This window comes from Equus asinus, unplaced genomic scaffold (assembly GCF_041296235.1).
Source record: "Equus asinus isolate D_3611 breed Donkey unplaced genomic scaffold, EquAss-T2T_v2 contig_800, whole genome shotgun sequence".
NCBI lineage: Eukaryota > Metazoa > Chordata > Mammalia > Perissodactyla > Equidae > Equus > Equus asinus.
In genome coordinates, this window is record NW_027225517.1 from 164,610 (window position 1) to 185,349 (window position 20,740).

General features: G+C 45.8%; 1 protein-coding gene and 1 pseudogene across 1 annotated transcript in view; both read left to right on the forward strand.

The window, feature by feature from the left end:
* Positions 1-7,597: 7,597 nt before the first annotated feature.
* LOC139044302 (olfactory receptor 5A1-like) lies at positions 7,598-8,559 on the forward strand (annotated as a pseudogene).
* Positions 8,560-15,297: 6,738 nt separating this feature from the next.
* Positions 15,298-20,740, forward strand: part of LOC123282352 (src substrate cortactin-like) — a 30,998-nt gene continuing 25,555 nt past the window's right edge. The window contains exons 1-3 of the mRNA XM_070503731.1: positions 15,298-15,330; positions 17,428-17,650; positions 19,476-19,586. Of these exons, the coding sequence (XP_070359832.1) occupies positions 15,298-15,330; positions 17,428-17,650; positions 19,476-19,586 (367 nt within the window). The remainder of the gene's footprint in view (positions 15,331-17,427; positions 17,651-19,475; positions 19,587-20,740) is intronic.

A 20,740-nucleotide genomic window follows, 5' to 3' on the forward strand; every position in this document is an offset into this window, starting at 1 on the left:
TGGTGAGAGTGAGAACCCTTGTCTTGTTCCTAATGTTAGAGGGAAAGCTTTGTTTTTCACGTTGACTATAATATTACCTCTGGGTTTGTTTTATATGTTCTTTGTTATGTTGAGGAACATTCCCTCTAGATCCAATTTTGCAGGGTTTTAATCATGAAAGGATATTGTACTTTGTCAAATGCTTTTTCTGCATCTATTGAGATGATCATGTTTTTCACCTTTCATTCTACTAATGTGGTGTATCACATTTATTGATTTGTTCATTGAACTTTCTTCCTTTCCTAGGATAAATCCCACTTGTTCGTGGTGTATAATCCTTTTACTGTGTTGTTGAATTTGGTTTCCTAATATTTTGTTGAGAATTTTTGCATCTTTTTCAAGATGGATATTGGTCTGTAGTTTTCTTTTCCTGTGTGCTGTTCTTGTTTTCTTTTCTTGTGTGTTTATCTGGCTTTGGTGTCAGAGTAATACTTTCAATTCCAAAATGCAATAGGAAGTATTCCTTCCTGTTCAATTTTTTGAAAATGTTTGAGAAGGATTGTCATTAATACTTTTTTTAACGTTTGGTAGAATTTGCCAAAGAAGCCATCTGGTTCTGGGGATTTCTGTGTTAGGAGGTTTTCAATTACTGATTCAATTTCCTTACTTGATTTTTTTCTATTTAGATTTTCTGATCTTCCTGATTCAATCTTGACCGTTTGTATATTTCTCGGAAGTTATTCATTTCTTCTAGATTATCCAATTTGCTGGGCTGTAATTGTTCATAGCAGTCTCTTATAATCTTATGTATTTTTTACTATCACTTGTAATGTCTCCCCTTCCATTTCTGATTTTATTTATTGGAGTCTCCTGTCTTTTATTGTTAGTGCAGCTAAAGATTTGTCAATATAGTTTATCTTTTAGAAAACTAGCCCTTAATGTCATTTATTATTTCTATTGTTTTTCTGGTCTCTATTTAGTTTATTTCTAGCCTGGTCTTTGTTATTTCCTTCCTTCTATTCACTTTGGTCTTTGTTCTTCTTTTCTCATTCCTTGAAGTGTAAGGTTAGGTTGTTATTTGAGATTCTTCTGTATTCTTAATGTATGCATTTATTGCTGTAAACTTCCTTCTCAGAACTGCTTTTGTACCATAGTATTGGTTTTGGTGTATCATATTTCCATTGTTATATGTTTCAAGATGTTTTTTGATTTCTCAGTTGCGCATTGATTTTTCAGTAGTGTGCTGTTTAGTTTTCACATATTTGTTCATTTCTCAGCTTTCTGCTAATGGATTTCTAGTTTCATGCCAATGTGGTCAGAAATGATACTTGGTATGATTTAAATCTTAAATTTTCTAAAACACATTTTGTGTCCTCTCATGTGATCTATCCTGGAAATGTTTTCTGTGCACTTTAGGAGAATGTGTGCTCTGCTGCTATTGGATGGAATGTTCTATAAATGTCTGTTATATCCATTTGGTCTAACGTGATTCAAGTTGAACATTTTTGTGGGAATTTCCTCTCTGGATCATCTACCCATTTCTGAAAATGGAGTATTAAAGTCCCCTACTATTGTTGCATTGTTGTCTATTTCACCCTTTGTATCTGTTAATATTTGGTTAATATATTTAGGTGCTCTGATTTTGGGTGCATATATATTTACATTTATTATGTCTTCCTGATGAATTGACCCCTTTATTATTATATAATGACCTTCTTTGTCTCTTGTGTCAATATTTGGCTTAAAGTCTATTTTATCTGATATAAATATAGCTATTCCTGCCTTCTTTTGTTTTCCACTTGCATGAAATATCTTTTTCCATTCTTCCACTTTGAGCCTATGGGTCTCATGAAAGCTTAGTGAGCCTCTTGTAGGCAGCATATAGTTGGGTGTTGATTTTTCATCTATCTAGGACTCTGCCCTTTTTTTTGGTGAATTCAATTCATTTACATCTATTGTAATTATTGATATGTAAGCACTTACTAATGCCATCTTATTCATTGCTATCCGGTTGTTTGTATTTCCATTGTTTCCTTTTTTCTTGTGTGCACCTACCTTTGCACATGTGTTTTTTTCCATGGTGGTAGGCTCTGTTTCCCCTTTCTTATCTTTCGTGAACCTAGTCTAGATTTTCACTAGGTGATTACAATGAGGGTTGTATAGAAATCTCATAAGGAAAACAGTCCATTTTAAGCTCATAGCAGCTTGACTTCAATTTTCTACAAAAACTGGACCCTTCTACTCTTCTGTTTTACATTGTTATGTTATTTTTGCCTCTTTTTATATTCTGTATTCTTTAACAAATTATAGTAGCTATAATTATATAATACGCCTCACTTTTAGTCTTTATACTACAATTTAGTGGTTAGCCCACCATCCTCTTACAGAATTAGCCTTTTCAGTCTGCCTTTATATTTACCTTTATCACTGTGCTGTATTCTTTTGTATGTTTTCATGTTGCTGATTAGTGTCTTTTCATTTCAGCTCAAAAAACTCCTTTCAGCAGTTTTTAGAAGGAAGATGTAGTGGTGATGAACAATCTCAGCTTTTGTTTTTCTGGGAAACTCTTTACTTTCCCTTCATATATGAAGTATAACTTTGCCTGATAGAGTATTCTTGACTGGCAGTTTATTCTTTCAACACTAAGTATGTCATTTCACTTTCTCCTGGTCTGTGGGATGTGGCTGAGAAAACTCCTGGTAACTTAATGGGGGTTCCTCTGTAGGTTACCATCATTTTTCCCTAGTTGCCTTTGGGATTTTGTGTTTATCTTTGATTTTTAAAAGTTTAATTATAATATGTCTTGGAGAAAGTCTTTCGGCATGAAATAATTGGGTGGTCTATAAGCTTTGTGAGCTTGGCTGTCCAAGTGTCTCCGGGTTTGAGAAGTCTGTAGTATTATTCCCTAAATAAATTTTCGTCTGCCTTCTTCCTCTTTTCTCCTTTCAAACTTCAATTCTTTTAATTTTGTTTTGATGAAATCCCGTAGATTGTATAGGCTTTCTTTGCTCTATTGTCTTTCTTTTTTTCTTTGCCTTGCTCTGACTGGGTTATTTCAAACTTCTTGTCTTCTAGCTCACTTATTTGTCTTCAGTTTTCTTTACTGCAAATGCTCTTTATTGCATTTTTCATTTCATTCATTGAATTCTTCAGTGCCAGAAATTGTTTCTTTTTTATAGTTTTGGTTTATTTAGTACATATATATATATGTGTGTGTGTGTGTGTGTGTGTATATCATTTTGTTCATTTTTTTCTCCTAACCTCATTATTGTCTTTTTAGTTACCTTGTAGCTCATTGAGATTCTTCAAAAAGCTATTTTGAATTCTTTATTAGCTTGGTCACAAAATTATGTACCTTTAAACTTCTGAAATTGGAGATTATGGTCATCTTTAGGTGACAACATATTTCCTTGATATTTCATATTTCTTGTAGGTTTTGGTTGCTGCTTTTACATTTGAATTAAAAAAGACCTCCTAAAATCTTTACTAATTGCCTTCCTATGGGGTTTACTGTCACTGGTGGTGTTATATCTGAGATTTTCTCTGACTTTATATGGGTGAATGTGCTCCACTCTGCTTGCTACCATGGTTGGCAGAATTTTTAGGCTATTATGTCTTCCTCGTTACAATTCACGAGGATGGCTACTGGAAACCTCTTATTTGTTTTCTCAAAGCTAGTGCTATAGCTCATGTTTGTGTGTTCTCTCTTGCCATAGACCCAGGTTTATTTTTCTGAGACCACCCAGTTTACCAGCTTTGTTGTCACTGCTTCCCTTAGAAATATTCACAAGAAGCCAGTTGCAGAGTGGGGAGAGGTGTGGGTTTGGCACTGGGGCCTTGTGGTTCCCACTGATCTGGGGGGGAGATTCTTGGGTGAGGTACTCCTGGAGGCTCACGGAGGATTTCAGCTGAAATCCTGAGTGCAGTAGGCAGGAACTATGCTCATTTAATGTCTTTTGATATTATCATTTGTTTATTTCCTGATCTTCCCCCTCCCTCCATCACCAACTACCTGTCTCAGTGCACTAGGTTCTTTTTAGAGACACAGATTTCTCCAGCTGTGTCCAACACTACTGAAGTGGCTGGGCACTCACTCACTGTTCTTTTCCCCTGTGGCATAGTTCACCACCGTTGAATATTTCAGACTGTGCATTGTTGCCTTGAATGAGTGGTCCTTGGAATGCTCCTCTCACCTTCCCCACTGTGACCAACTCATGCTTCTTTTCTGTTCCAATAGTTCACTGTACTCCACTCTCAAGAAGGCTGGGGTTCCACAAAGTCTCTCTCATTCATGGGTGTCTGCCAAAGACAGCACTCTCCAGACTTTACCTGATCATAACCCAGATGGACTTAGGTAGGTTCACTGACTCCTGCTGGCTCTGCAGCCCATTCTGAGGTCTGTTTGACTATTATGGGATACACAGGTAGGCAAGATTGCTCCTGGGTCCCTTGGTCTATGGCCCTGGATACCACAACTCCCACAAGATGTTTTTGCTCAAGAATGGATGTCTAATTCATTCTTACAAAAGTGGGACAAAAAGAAGGACTGTCTTTTACTGCTAAGATGCTAACATTCCTCCTTCCTCTGATAATTTTTAATCTCATACACTTACTCATGTAGATATGCAGCTTATATCTTTGACTATTGTGACACCAAAAGACACCAAGTCAAAATTTTTGTTTAAAGGGATTCTGTGTTGGTGTTGCCCCTAAGGTATCTGACAGAAATAATATAAAGCATTTCTGAAGGAAGACATTTTAAACTCAAGCCTCAGTGATTCCCACAGATAAATTTTTTTAAAATGCTAAATTAAGATAAAAAAATCACTAAGCAGACAAAAATACAAGATATCTTGCTGAGAGTCAGCTATAACATCAAACTATAAAATCAGATTTGCAAAACTATGTAGTTAAATTATTAGATATTAATAAGAAATAAATATGTTTAATATGTTTAAATAATGGATGCTATGGAAAGTATGATGAAAGAATAAGAGACTATCAAAGATGACCACTCAGGAAAAGAACAAAATGAAACCTTTAGAGAGAAAACAAAATATTATCACTGAAATGTGAAATTAAACAGATGCATTAAACAACCAGTTAGCAAAACTTATGATAGAATAAATTATCTGGAAGAGAGATCTGTAAAAGTTAAACAGAACACAGGAGAGAAATACAAATAATGGATGTTTGAGTGAAGTGGAGGGTAGAGCAAGAAGATTCAATGACAGACATTTAATTGTGGTTCCAGAGGCATATACTAGAAATATAAAGACAATTTCAGAATATTACCTGTGTTTGATAGATAGCACATCAGGCTTAAGTTTACCTTATTGAATGAATGGACATTAGAGGAAGCTGTGAATACCTCCGTGAGTAGAAGATGAACAGAATATATCGTAGATGTAAAATCAATCTTTTTGTTGTCATGATTGTTGGTTAAGATGATGACTGTGATGATGATGAAGAATGTAGTTTTCTGCTCTGTTCTCACAAAATTCTCTTTCTATTCAGTCTCACTGTGGACAGAACCACACCTAAGTCTGGCACGATCAATACACTCATGCATCACTTAATTGTGGGGAAACATTGAGAAATGAATCATTAGTCAATTTCGTTTTTGTCTGAACATCATAGACTGTACCTCCACAAACCTCCTTGGTATACCTACTACACACCTATGCTATATGGTACTAGTCTTATAGGATCACCATCATTTATGCGGTCTGTTGGTGACTGAAATGTTGTTACGTGGCACATGACTGTACATATTCTGTCTGCTCCCATTTTTCCTTCCACATTGATCTCAAATCTTGCATTTATTTTCTAATTAGTAACTTCCTTCCTTCAGAATACTTTTCAAAAGAGTTCACCATGAAGCAAAGACAGATCTAATTTTGGGAAATGAACCCTTCTGCCTCACTTCGCAGACTACAGCCTTATGCTTCAATGGGGATTTTCTCATATTGTTCATTTTTGGTCCTAGAAGGCTGGGAAATGATTGGCGAAAAGAAAGTCATTCTGGATGGCTAATACTGACAAGTATTTGTAGTTCATAGACATAGTTTATTCCACTAATGTTGCAGTCTTTCTCCAGGGAAATCTCCAAGACTTCTGCTTTACGCAAACACAAAACTCTCAGCTACATGTGACATATATTTTCTAGGTTTCATGGCTTCCCATGATTTTCTTTCTAGTTTGAGTTCATCTGAATAAAAATATACTTGTGCTGGAGATGTTCTAATGACCACCTGAAGAGATGACAGCTATTGCATCTTGAAGAGGGCATGCAGTGTCTTATGCAAAAATATTATTTTGGTTATTTACTGTTTGGCCTGAAGACTTAGTGCTTAACTTCTCTGGACTGGCTCCAAGGAGAAAAAGAGAAAGGACTTCCAGAAATCCTGCCTCAGTTTTCTAATCCCCATGTCCCTTGCCTAAGCATCCTCATCCTTACATGAGTTCAAATCACTCTACTTCTACAGAAGTCTTGAATCTAGGAACCATGAATAGACTTGAGGGTGACAGAGAATCCAATAAAACCATATGCAGAGGTGATAAGTGGTTGCAGTTTCCTGGGTACAGGGTTCAGACTTTGTAACAGATTTTCAAATGTATCACTGACTCAAAGAAGATCAAGAGTCACTGTCTTAGATAATTTAACTTATAAGTATCTCTGATTTGAAGAAAGAAAAAGCTGCACCTGCAAAGAAAGGAGCATAATGGCTCTTTCAAACTTATCTTATCTAACTTCTCAGGTGCTTTCCTAGAATCATTAAGTTGTTCAACTCACATCCATTTCCAAACTATATCTTGTCTCTGACTCTTCCCACTATTCTATGGCATTATTTTTAGATCTCAGATGGTTTTATGAAAACAGAAAGGCAGTTACAAGATAGTCCACCCTCCCTGATTACAGTTTAGTGGAATCTTGGTTCCAAAGATTCTATGTATTTATTTATTTATTTTCTGAGGAAGATTTGCCTTGAGCTAACAGCCATTTACAATATTTCCCCTTTTTTTCTTTTTATGTGGGCTGTACCACAGCATGGCCTCTAACAGAAGAATGGTGTAGGTCAGTGTCTAGGATTCAAACCCAGGTACCCTAAGTGAAGGGCACTGAACGTAACCGCTAGGCCCCTAGGGCTTGCCCCCGAAGGAGATTTTAAAAGACATGTACTCCAGCATCCTCATTTGGTGTATGAAGCCTCATGATTCAGGGACTTCTTCAAGCACTGATTAACATCAGAGCCATGTGTGAGGAGAATTTTTGTTTCACCATATTGAGAGATAGCAGTTTTCACCAGTTTTGTCTATTTCTGATTCTCATATATTTGTGAATTCTAGGAAGTTAAAACATGAAATTAAGACATTTCAGAGGATAATGTACTCATAATGCCAATTTACTGTCTTTTGTCCCCAAAGAGAATGAGAATGTTTACTGAAGGGAATTGTTCATTTAAGTTTGGTAATCATGCGTGGAAGACAGATTAACTCAACATGATGATTTAAGTTGTATATTTAGTCAGCTGCATGACTGGAAAAAGACGAAGAATACTTGTTTTTGTTTTTTGAGAATGAAATAATTTCCATCTGTCATCTTTTTTGTCAGTAGATGACACTAACCATGTCCATGGAAAGGAATAGAAATGAGACTTCTGTGTCCACGTTTGTCCTCCTGGGACTTTCAGATGAAAAAGAGGTGCAGCGTGTACTATTCCCAGTCTTTCTAGGGATCTACCTTATGACTCTAATCTGGAACCTGGGTCTTATCATCGTAATCAGGATGAACTCCCACCTGCACACGCCTATGTACTTTTTTCTCAGTTTCCTATCATTTTTAGACATCTGTTATTCTTCTTCAAATAGCCCAAGAATGCTTTCAGACTTCTTAAAAGATGAAAAAAAATTTCCTTCATTGCCTGTGCCACCCAGTATTTTATTGGGTGCTGGATGGGTCAGGCTGAATGCTGCATCTTGGCCACCATGGCCTATGACAGATTTGTTGGTATCGGTAGGCCTCTGCAGTACTCGAGCATCATGGCTCCTGGCCTCTGTCATAAGTTGATTGCTGGGGCCTATGGGAGTGGTTTCCTTGGTAGCTTAGTTCAAACAGTTTCTTGCTTTCGTCTCTACTACTGTGGGCCCAACATCATTCCAAATTTCTACTGTGATGTAACCCAGATTATTTCTTTGTCTTGTTCTGATTCCCACATCAGCCAAATGATTCTGTCTCTCGAATCTATTTTTGTTGGGTTTGGTTCCTTCTTGGTAATCATCTTATCTCATGCAATCATTGTAGCTTCCATCCTGAAACTATCTTCCATCAAAGGTAGTGCCAAGGCCTTCAATACCTGTGCCTCCCACCTAGTAGTTGTGACAATCTTCTATAGCACAAGCCTCTTTATGTCCCTGCATCCTAACTCTAGCCACTCCAAGAAGCAAAACAAGGTGCTGTCAGTGTTCTATGTTATCCTAATTCCCATGTTAAACCCTGTTATCTATAGTTTCAGGAACAAGGAGATCAAAGAGGCCCTCAAGAGGATGACAAAGAGAGTAACACATTTATTTCCATAAAAACAATATTTGGGCAGGTGTTATTTCCCCTATAAGGAAAATAGAGATAAGAACATGTAAGAACTTTTTGTAGGTCATACAACAGCTAGATAGAGAGAAGTGAAAAACTCACTTCTTGATTCCTGGTGCCATCATATTTAGCTCACACTACCAAGCGATCAGTTTGAGGCAGTGTTATGAACATTGAATCTAGTTTAAAAGGTTTGTTCCCAGGATTATACCCACGTAGGTAAACCCCATATTTTGAGAACAGAGGTTCTGATAGACATTATATGCAGAGATAGACAAGAACCTAGGAATCCACACAGTCTTTCTCCTATGATTTTTAAAATGTCTTTTATTCATTTTCAACTGTTAAGCTTTTATATGTATTTCAATAAAATAAAATAATGTATAAAATCAAGTTGTGAAACTTAAAAATTATTTTAAAATGAGTACTTTTAATCTCCACCTCAAAGAGGGAGAGAGAGTGAGTATGAGAGGGAGGGACACAGAAAGAGAGAGATAGAAAGACTGAAGGAAAGACAGAGAAAGATAAAATATGACAGGAGAGGAGAAGAAGAAAGATTGATCTGGCTTTATTCCCAAATAAGCTTGTTCCTTCCATCTTACTCATTGAGCCTCCTTGTGAAGTGAATTTTGAAAAAGGTATGGGTGAAAGGAATGGTAGAAAGAAGGGGCACAATAAGGTCAAGAGTTAGAGAGATTCTCAGAGGCTAGAAAGAAGTCAAAGTCATCAACTTCTGGTCATAGTTGGCCTGTAGCCTGCTCTATGGTAGCTTACCAGAGACCATGCAAGACCTCAGAAATGCAGGCTGTCATGGTGTGTCTAGGGAGACAGGATCTGAGTTCCAGAGATCCGAGTCTCCCAAATATTCCTGGACCTTAAGTTTGACCAGGGAGCAGCAAAGCCAGTTTACTTGGGGGTACGATGTAGACTCGAGTCCAACTAAGAGAATTTAAAGAACATTTAAATGGACATATACTTTTAGAGGAGAATTTTTTTACTTTTTACTTTTTTAAAGATTGGAACCTAAGCTAACAACTGTTGCCAATCTATATTTTATTCTTTCTGCTTTTTTCCCCAAATCCCCCCAGTACATAGTTGTATATTTCAGTTGTGGGGCCTTCCAGTTGTGGCACGTGGGACGCCACCTCAGCGTGGCCTGATGAGTGGTGCCATGTCCATGCCCAGGATCCAAACCAGCAAAAGCCTGGGCTGCCACATCGGAGTGCACAAACTTAACCACTCGGCCAGAGGGCTGGCCCCTAGAGGAGAATTTAAATAGTAAGCTTCACATATATTACATTAGTATTTATACAATACTCTACACTTCATATAGTTAAATTGCATGGATGTGATTTTTTTCTATTACCATATGAAGTTGGCAGCTGAGAAATTATCCACATTTTACAGATAGAAGCTTTGAGCATATTGAGGTCTTCCGTGTTCTTCCCAGAGTAGCCACAATTCATCTTAAGTCTCACAAAATTTAATTTGTGGAGCATAGATGCTTCTTATTGACCAGAAACATGCTCTCCATGGTTTGAATGGGTGCCCTAATTCTATACTTTTGGTGTTATATTTTTAAAAACATCTTAAGAATCTGTTCAATTTAAAAGATTAATCTATTACAGTTCTTACTTGTGGGAATATCTGACTACTAACCTATTAGGAAGAGTTAAATTAAATAATTAACTCATTGCCCCACCCACCACTCTCTCTCTAGAATTAATATTAACTGAAATAGAGCAAACCAAGAATGAGACCTTCCTAAAACATCTCTGTTTCCCTAGTAATGGCAGGGTAGATGATCTCCACCAAAAAAAAAAAAAAAAAAAAAGACAAGAAGCGTTTGTGAGAATGATCTTAAACAGATATTTTTTAATGAAGGATTAGTAATGCAGCATAATATGTTGTAAAGAACTCCAATTCAGAACACACAAATTAAACCTGCTATTAATGGGAGGCATGCTGTGTACCTCACAGGCTAAGTGCTTTATGAGCATTATCTGATTTGATTCTATGAAAAACTGCTGTATGAAGTAGCTACTATTATTAGCCCCATTTAATAGGTGATATATACTTAGGCTTGGAGAGGTTAATTTGCTCAAGGTCACACAACCAATAAATGGAAAGCTGGAATTCCACCCAGATTGGCTGACACCAATGCCCATGGTATTAACCACAATAAGTCATGGCTCTATCATGAATTAGTTTTATTGTATTCCTTTTTGCTGTGATTTCCTCACTTATGCATAGTAAATCACGCCATGTATGCCTCATAGGACTGCTGAGATGATTGATTCAGGTTAGGTATTTGAGAAAGTGCATGTATGTATTTGTCTAAAATGAAAGTGCTTTGTAAAAGTGTCCACATATCTAATTTACTGTTGTCAGGTTATATTACCAGCCAGCTGTGTCATCTTGGGCAAATCTCTTAGATCCACTGGCTTCTAGTCCCCACCTGGAAATTAATGGTATTGAAACAGATGATCACTAGGTCCTTTCCACCACAAATGATTCCAAGTTCATTAAAAGAAAAGCTATAATCATGAGATCATAGTAGGACCATGAGGAAGTGTGGAATTGAATTAGAAGGGACATGGCAAAGTGGGGCATGAAAAATTAGCAGGGGAATAATTCCATGGTAAACATGACTCCAGAGAGCAAGAGCCTGGGGAGTTTTCTCCCTCTAACTCTTTTCCCTTTTAAGTGGGAAGTGTTTCTTAAAATATTTTTTACTTTATTTTTTTAAAAAAGATTTTATTTTTTTCCTTTTTCTCCCCAAAGACCCCCCCAGTGCATAGCTGTATATTTTTCATTGTGGGTCCTTCTAGTTGTGGCATGTGGGACACTGCCTCAGCGTGGTTTGATGAGCAGTGCCATGTCCGCGCCCAGGATTCGAACCAACGAAATGCTGGGCCGCCTGCAGCGGAGCGTGAGAACTTAACCACTCGGCCACGGGGCCAGCCCCTACTTTATTTTTTTTAATTGAGGTAACATTGGTTTATAACAAGTGGGAAGCATTTTGTTTTGCTTTTTCTCTTCCTCCCTCGGTGTGGGGCCCTGCCCGTCTTCCTGTTCTGCACTCGCCTCCAAGCTCTCTGTATTGGGGTGGGCCAGACACCTGTAACAAATTGACTGCGCAGATCATGTCTTAAACACAGGATTTCATTTCCATCTCATGCAACAGGCCAGGGTGTATGTTCCCGGTCAGACAGAGGAGGAGGAGGGGATGGTAAGGAAGATCTGTTCCGTTCAGTCTCGCAGGGACCCAGGCTAGTGGGGGCTCTGCCGTCTCCAGCACATGGCTTCCAAGGTCTACTTGTCACCTTAATGTGGCTGGCTGAATAACGGCCCCCGAGAATGTCCATTCGGCAATCGTCAGAACATGTGAATATTACCTTATATGGAAAAAGGGACTCTGGAGATTCTCCTGGATTATCCGGTTGGGTCCTGAGTGTGATCACAAGGTCCCCACAACAGGGAGGCAGTGAGAGATTCCACCACAGAGAGGAAGTAGATGTGACAACAGAAGCCTGAGTCTCAGTGACTCAAGCAAGAGGCCCCGAGGCACGGAATGCAGGTGCAGGTGGCCTTCAGAAGCTGGAAGGGGCAGCGGGCTCTTCCTTGGGGTCTCTCTTTGGCCTTGACTTTGGCCCAACGAAACTGATTTCAGACTTCCGGCCTCCAGAACTGTAAGTATCTGCATTTTTCAGCCACGACCTTGGTTGTAATTCGTCCCAGCAGCAACGGGCACGGATCCATCTTTGCCGTCATCCCAACCTATGGTAAGGGGGAAGCCGTGCGGGTGTTTTTACGGGCCAGAAAGCGGTGCATATCCTCCTCTCTCATGTTCCATTGTGAGATCTTGGTTATGTGGCCACAGCCGTCACCAAAGAAGCTGGGAGATGTGGAGCTGGGCAGCCAGAGGCCCAGTGAGTCCAGAAGGAGGGCTGGGGATCCACTCTCTGCCACACCGAGTTATCCCGCCCTACGTGGTGGTGTGGACGCCATGGAGGCTGTCCGTGCCCTGAGGCAGGAGCTGACCTGCTCGAGTCCTGTTGTGGGCTGGGCAGGTTGTCCTCACTGCATTTGCCTTTTCGGCTTCTTGGACCAGGGTGGGCACCCCGGGCCCAGCAGGCCTGCAGCCTCAGCCCCCCACGTCACATTTCTATTCACTTCCGGTCCATAGAGACATTCAACTTGTTTTTGAGCACGGCTAAACCTTTTCGCTTTCCAAATTTGACGTTGTATCTGTCATTGCTACTTGGCCAGCCAGTCTCTGCCACACACTCTCCCGACACGGTGTGTCAAAGGGGAGACGGGCCCCGCCTTTTGCCTTTTCACCAACAGTGACTCTGAAGCAGTCTGTTCTCCACAGAGACGCTGGATGGGTCTGGGTGTCACAAACGGCTCACGCCCCCCCTCCCGCTGAAAGCCCCAGTGAGCTCTGGCTGTCCTCATCTGGGAAATGGAAGCAACAATACCCACCTCACAGAGAGAAAGTAATGAGAGGCTGCTTGCGGGGGTGGGGGGGAGCGGGGCACAGGGGTTGACTGCTAACGAGGTGGGCTTGTTTGGGGGGGATGAAAATGTTCTAAAATTAGGTCGTGGAGATGGTTGCACCACCCTGTGACTATATTAAAAACCACAGAATTGTACACTTTGAGTGTACTATATTTTATGTAAATTACATCTCAATAAGATGCTCTTAAAAATAATTTTCAACTCATAAAGCTGTTTCCAGGGAAAAATGAACCATCCTGTATTAAAAGGATTACCTTGTATCCACAATCGCTATGTGGCCAGCTGGTCTGGGCCACACGCTCTCCTGAGGGGCAGAAGCCACGTGGCCCGCAGGCTGCCTCCCCAGTGTTAGCTCCCCTCCTTCCAGTTCTGACTTCCTCATTTAGCCTAAAACCCCTCATTCTTCCCAGTCACTCAGTCAAGAAACCGCCTTCTGGGGGCCGGCCCGGTGGCGCAGCAGTTAAGTTCGCACGTTCTGCTTCGGAGGCCTGGGGTTCGCCGGTTCGGATCCCGGGTGTGGAATGGCACCGCTTGACACGCCATGCTGTGGCAAGCATCCCACATAGAAAGTAGAGGAAGATGGGCACGGATGTGAGCTCAGGGCCAGTCTTCCTCAGCAAAAAGAGGAGGATTGGTGGCAGATGTTAGCTCAGGGCTAATCTTTCTCAAAAAAAAGAAAAGAAAAGAAAAGAAAAGAAACCTCCTTCTGGAGCCTTCTCCAGAGTCTTTTTAACCACCTGGCTTTCGTATTCAGGTTCCTTGTGAACAGGTGGGAATTCTGATTTTCAGGGGCCCTAGGCACTTCTGCCTTTGTGGGCTCCTTCCTCTATGGGGAAAAAACATTATATTTTACAATAGCATTGATACAAAGATGACTCCAGTAACATCACATTTATAGAACATACATACTTTCTCCAACCTAAATGTTAATTTTCTTCTTCTGCTTTTAAAATAAAGCCCTTTCGTAGGCCTTTGTGGTGGGCTGATGGTGGCCTCCAAAAAGATGCGTCCACTTCCTGATCCCTTGCGTTGGGATATTACTTCATACGGCCACAGAGAGGGTTCAGTTAAAGACTTGAGGAGTTATCCTGGATTCTCCCGAGGGCACGAAATGCAGTCCCGTGTCTCCTTCTGAGAGAGAGGCAGTGGGGGCTTCAGAGGGACACACAGAGGAGAAGAGAAGGTCACGTGCAGCCAGAGGCAGCGCCTGGACGATGCAGCCGCAAGCCAAGGCTAGCCGGCAGCCACCAGAAGCTGGAAGAGACAGGAAAGCTTTCTCCCCGCCAGCGTCCAGGAGGGATGCACGCCTGCCCACACCTCGGTTTCCAATTTCCGATCTCCAGGTGGGGAGAGAATAACTTTCGGTTGTTGTATAAATCCTAGACCACGGTAACTGGGTCCAGCAGCCCCTGAAAGTGCACATAGCCCTACAGGCATCCGGGCCGCAGGGACCGGTCCCCGGCGCATCCCAGAGATGTCCCCGCTCGTCGTCCCTGCCTCTCGCACTGTCCCCTTTGTATTCCGTTAGGACCATCATGGCAGGGGCGGCCAGGGAACGTGCTGGCTCGTGGAAGGGAACGGAGTAAGGAGGACCCGGCCTTGGGGACCGCAGGCGCCGTCCAGGCCCGGCTCCTCCGCCCCCGCGGGCTCTCAGCTCAGCGAGGAGACACGTGGACCGCCGGCGGGCCTCCATCCCGCCCTCGCTGCCGGGAGAACACAACTTCCGGGTCTCCTGGAAGCCTCCGCCAAGTCCCATTGGACCCAGTTGAAGCACGTGCTTGCTCCTGAGCCAATCAGCGTTAGAGGAGTGCAGTGAGCTGATTGGCTGAGGCCTAGGTCTCGGGATGCTCCCTGGAGCTCAGGCTGAGGCTCCCTCCGCAAGTTGGACGGCAGGTCATGGAAGGAAAGGTGGGGAAACCTGAGGCAGAATTGAGGTATCCACAGTTTTCCCATTGAAAGAGGGTGCTCTGAATAATGTCTCCCAGACCACAGGTGTGGGTCCCAACTGGGGTCTCGCCCTCTTGCTATGTGGCTTCAGGTAGGGCACCCAGCCTCTCTGATCTCCTGCATCTCTGCTTTAGTAAAATGCAGATACCTTACCCTGCCTGCCTGCCTCGCGGGCTTTCGGTTCCCCTTACAGCCAACTAAGGGGCAACACTTATGGGGCACTTTCTGTGTGCCTGGCCCTGGGCTAATCCAACGACATGCGGTCGCTGTATTACAGCTCCAGGGTGCAGGTGCTAGCTGCGCAGATGGGGAGCTGGACACGTCACCGCCCGCTCCGCTCACTGTGTGTAGTAGCGATGGGCGTGAAAACACTTCTATCAGTCTGACCTCGATGTTTCCCATTCTCTTCCATCTCTGCGCCTTTGCTTGAATTTCTTCCTCTTCCCGGGACGCCTTCCTACCTTTTATGACCTCATCCTGCTTACTCTCAAAGCCCCAACTCAAGACACGTCTCCAGCATCACTTCTTGGACCTCACCTCGATGTGCCACGGCCCCTCCAATGGACCAAGTCCAAAACTCTATTCTTACTCTCCCCACTCCATCTTGATGCCTCTCTGCCCCACCGCTGCCCGTTTCCCCGTCTAGGCGCCTACTCAGATGCTCAGAGTCACCCTTTTGTAAGGAAAAATTTCAGACTTCAGCATGGGCACAACTTATCACTGGATATTCTTTCAACAGAACGCCGGAGCCTCCGATGATCATCTCATTCCGTGGGATGTGTGCCTCTGTTCTTGCCTAATCTATTTCATACCTCTGGAAAACAGACAGCAGTGCAAGTAATTCTTGTCTATAGAAGCTCAAATTAGCTGTGTCCAGTGACATACGAGTGACTGTTGCCCTACGGGCAGACCAGTTTTTGCAAATTCGTTTCAGCATTCCTTTGACTTCTCCTTTGAATAAGTTGTAACATTTTATCACTTCATTCGTTATTAAGGTAAATAAAATCTTTGATGTGTTCATTTTATATACGCATGAAAATAGTTTTCTTTTTGAAAAAAATTATCCTTTGACACCTGACATCTCCTTCCCCACCCCACAGCCCCATCCATTCTCAAGCCTGACAATTTAACTTTCTCAATGTCTCTTGTATCCACTCGCTTCTCTCCCTCTTACCCGCCACCACCAGTCTGCCTGAACTGGCTGTCCGAGCTCCTGCCTGGCCCTCTTCCCATCCGTTCTCCACACAGCTGTTAGAGGGATTTCACTACCGTCCAAACTGCATGATGTCTCTTCTCTGTTTAACTTCCTCCAAGGACTTCCCATTTCTTTTAGAATAAAGACCAAGGTCCTTGCTGTGCCCTTCCAACCTCTCCATGACCCGGCCCCATCCCACCCCACTTCCCTGCTTCATCACCACACTTCCGCTACACTGAACTGCCTTCAGTTCCTCTGTGGCAAGACCTTTCCGATCCCAGGGCCTGTGCACGTGCTGTTTTCTCACCTGGAAAATTCTTCGCTCCTTACCTGGTTTACTTCTATTTGGCCTTCAGATCTTGGCACAAAGGTGAATTGCTCAAAGAAACCTTGTCTGATCTCTTGGATGACTTCATGTCCCACCTTTTCCCCAGTATAATTTCATGACACCTTTGACTTCTTCCTCACAGCATTTATCTTTTTTCCTAATTATCTATCTATGTGATTAACGCCTGATTCCCCTTCTAGGCTGGAAGGTTCCTGAAGGCAAGGGCTGTGTTTATTCTGCTGACCTTCTATCTCTGATGCATACCTGATCTTCTCTGGATGGACAGAAGAATGGATGATGAATGGATGGATGATGGATAGATGGATGGTGGGGTGGGTAAATGGAGGGTGGATGGGTGGATAGAGAAGATGGATGATGGATGGATGGATGTGAGGGTGAGGGATGGATAGAAGGATGGGTGGATGAATGGAGGCTGGGTGGACAGATGGATGACGGATGGATGGGCGGATAGAATGGAGGGTGGATGGAAGAAAAGGGATGATGGATGGATGGATGATGAATGAATGGATGGATGATGGATGGATGAATAGAGAACAGATGGACGGATAGATGTATGGGTGATGGATGGATGGATGGATGGATGGAGGGGTGGATGATGAAGACGCTCGTCCCTCCAGCTGACTGGCGGTCACATTCACCTCTTGTGAGTCCTCAGGGCTCATGCACTGGGCACTGACCCCCAGGCCTGGCTCATTTTCCCTTTCTCACCCCGGGCAGAGTTGTCAATCCTCGAGTCCCACCTGGGATCGCCTGCATCTGAGCACACTCTCGTGCGCACACGGTGGGCGCTCCGGACATTGACTCTGCGTGTAGGAACAGACTGTTTCCAGGCACGCTTTGCAGGCTCGCACCCCGGCGGAGCTCGGCCCGCGCTGCCCGCGCACGCGCGTGAGGGAGGCGGCCGGGCGAGGGGCGGGACGTGCCGGGGAGGGGCGGGGCCTCGTCGGGACCTGGATGAGGCCCCGCCCCCGCCCGAGGAACCGGAAGTGGAGCCGGGCGCCTGGGAGCGGCGGGCGCGGAGGGGCCGGGGCCGGAGTCGAGTGGGGCCGGACGGAGCGAGGCGGCGGTGAGCGAGCGCGGCTTCCGCTGGGCGGGGGGGGGGCGGCCCCTACCGCGGCGCTCCTGGGGCGCCCCCGGGCCCCGAAAAGGGAAGGAAGCGGCGGCCGCAGCGGTCTAGCCGCTCTTCCGCTCGCGGTTTCGGGTCGGCCGCGGGGGGAGCGCGGGCGTGGCTTCCCCAGGCCGGGGAGCCAGGGCCGGGGGACGAGGGGTGGGGGCCGGGGTGCCGCGGGGTGAGGGGCGGGGCGCCGAGCGGTGGGGAGGGCCTGGTGTCGGGGAGGAAGAGGCAGTTCTGAGGTTTAGGGGTCCGAAGGGGAGGGGCCGGGGCTGCAGGGAGGAAGGGGAGGAGAGGGCCAGACGGGGAGGGGGTCTGGGGTCTGAGAGGGTGCCCGGGACCCGGGGGCTAGGAGAAGAGAGAGTGGAGGAGCCGAGGGTCGGAGGGGGGCGAGGTGCGAGAGAGGCCATGCTGGGAGGGGGTGGGGTCCGGGGGGAGGGGCTCAGGGCCCAGGGGTTTAGGGGAGGGGGGTGGAGGGCCGAGGGGAAGGGGCTGGGGTCCAAGCGGGGCGAGGTAGGAGAGGGGCCCTGCGGGGAGGGGTCCGGGATCGGGGGCGACGGGATCAGGGCCCTGGGGTTTAGGGGAAGGAGTTGGAGGGCCGACGGGGAGGGGCTTGGGTCCAAGCGGGGCGAGGTAGGAGTGGGGCCCTGCGGGGAAGGACCGAGAGGGGCCGGGGTCTCCCTGGCGCCCGGGCGGGGCCGTCGCAGCCGCGGCTCCTGCGGCCCGGCCCCCACCTACAGAGGGGTTTAGCAATCAGGTCACTGGAAATGCAGCGACACCCGCAGCTGCAGACGGCCGAGAGGCTCTAAATTTGGAGCCATCCCTCTTCTGGCTGTGTTGGAAATCACCAGAAAGGTGCTTCTGGGTTTTTGGTTCTTCTGTTTGGATCGCCTGACTGTTGCACCAGGAGCTCAATCCCTGCGGGCGGCCTCCCTGGAGCGGGTGCGGGGCTTCCTCCGCCCGCTGTCTGTGGACGTGTCGGGCCTGGGGGCGGGGGTGGGATGGCGGGGGTTCCATTTCCCGCTGATCGCAGCGCTGGCGGCATCCCCAGTGAGCGCGCCCTTCCTGGGCGCTCCGCTTGGCGCAGGGCTGCGTGGGCCCCACAGCGCTCTGCCTGGCTAATCCCCCAGGCCCTGACCGCGGGATTCAGCCGGGCGCCGGCTGGCGAGGGCTGAGATCCCAGGGCTGTGGGTCGGTGGGCCCCCCTGCCCGTGGCTGAGCGCGGCTGAGCCCCTGGCGCAGTCCTGACTCTCCTCTGGTTGGAAAAGTGCTCCCAGATGCTCAGGGAGCCGGGCAGAGTCCTAGAGGCAACTTTCAGACCCGCTGGAAGAAGGAGCCAAGGGGATGCAGAGTTGGTTTTGATCCTCTGCCCCCCAGGAACTGGAAGTTACCCCCACCCTGTTCCCGCCCCACAGCTGACTTGTAGTGGAAGCATTTTGTTAGACTTATTCTTGAAACACTTTTGAGTGTATGTAAGTGGTGATTCAGACCTTTGCTCGCTGCCGTGCAGTCGGTGCTCAGAAAGTGTCTGAACGGTGAACTTCCGAGGTGGGAACGCAGTTCACGTCTGCCGTCATGAACGAAGTGCCCCTAACAGGTGAAAGGGACACTGTAGACTGAGTCGAGCGTCACGCGTGGGTGACAGTGGGTGGCTCGTGTGTTTTAGAATGTGTGCTTGATCTCTTGCTGAGTCACACCGCGAGTCGTTTCTGTTCTGGTTCAACCAAGCGCCGGGTTAGCTCATATCTGCTCCCATGCCCACTGCTGCGTGTCTCCACAGACTACTCCAGCAGCCTCGGCGGCAAGTATGGCGTGCAGGCCGACCGGGTGGACAAGAGCGCCGTGGGCTTCGACTACCAGGGCAAGACGGAGAAGCACGAGTCGCAGAAAGGTCCGCCCGGGCGGCGCCCCGCAGCCCGTCCACCGCGCGGCCTGCCCCCTCGCCGCTGCTTCCCACACGCTTACAGACATGCGCACTGGGGCGTTTCCCCTGTGTACGGCGGGTCACGTTATAGTTACACGGTTTTTTAACTCAAACGTTTGGCCGTTGTTGTTCCGTTCAGGTCAGCGTAGGGGTCTGTCGCGTTTTTGGTGACTGCTCAGTCCTTGTGGTGGGAAGATCCCGTAGTCTACGTAACCATTCCTCTGTGGAATGTACAAGTTAGGTTATTTTCAATTTTCGATGTTAAAAGTCGACTGCATGAGTATTCTTCTCCCTGTGTCTTATGTACGTAAGTGGTTATTCAAGAGTAAATTCCTAGAAATATAATTGGGTCAGAGAACACTGAATTAAAATTTCGATAGATTGCCAGATTGTCCTCAGAAGCCGTGCTGGCTTCCTTCGCTGTGGCGGCCTCGCGGGTCACTTACTGCCGTCACCCGGCGAGGGCTGTAGGTGGAGGGCGTTAGATTCAGCCCCTCCTGCAGAGGCCATGAACCGTTGGTTCTCCTCATTGTTTTGTTTGGCCTGTACATTTAGATTTTTTAAAATGATTGCCAACATATAAAAACTGAGAGCTCACGTATTTAAAAAAATCCCAGGTTTCTTTAAAGAACAAAACCAAAACCCAGCACTGGAAACCCCACTGGCTTGGCGTTTCTCCGAGGAGCTGGCCGTGGGCCAGCCCAGTGTCCCTTTGCCGCAGGTGTCACTTCCGTTACAGCAGGTGGCGTGCGGTGCGGGGTCGCTGTCACTGCCTTCTCTCCCTCCCTCCTTGGAGCAGACCTGTGCTGCTCTGCCCCACGCGCACCCAGTTCCTCAGGACCTGCTGCTGGATGCCTTGCAGTCTGCACTGACTTTCTCCCCAAGAGGCCTCTGGGGCAGAGGAAATGCCACTCTGGGAGGTCGGGGGCACAGCCCCAAGTGCCTGGGCAGGCAGGCTCCTCGGCAGCCCCAGGCCTTTGCGGAAGGGGTTTGCTCCGCGCGCTCGTGCGTTGACGTGCCCACGATGGAGTCCTCCTTTAGTGCAGAGAGAACCATTCCACTGGCGGAGCTTTGAGAGCTGGTGTTTCTGGAGGGCGTTCCAGGTTTATCCTGTCTTTGCA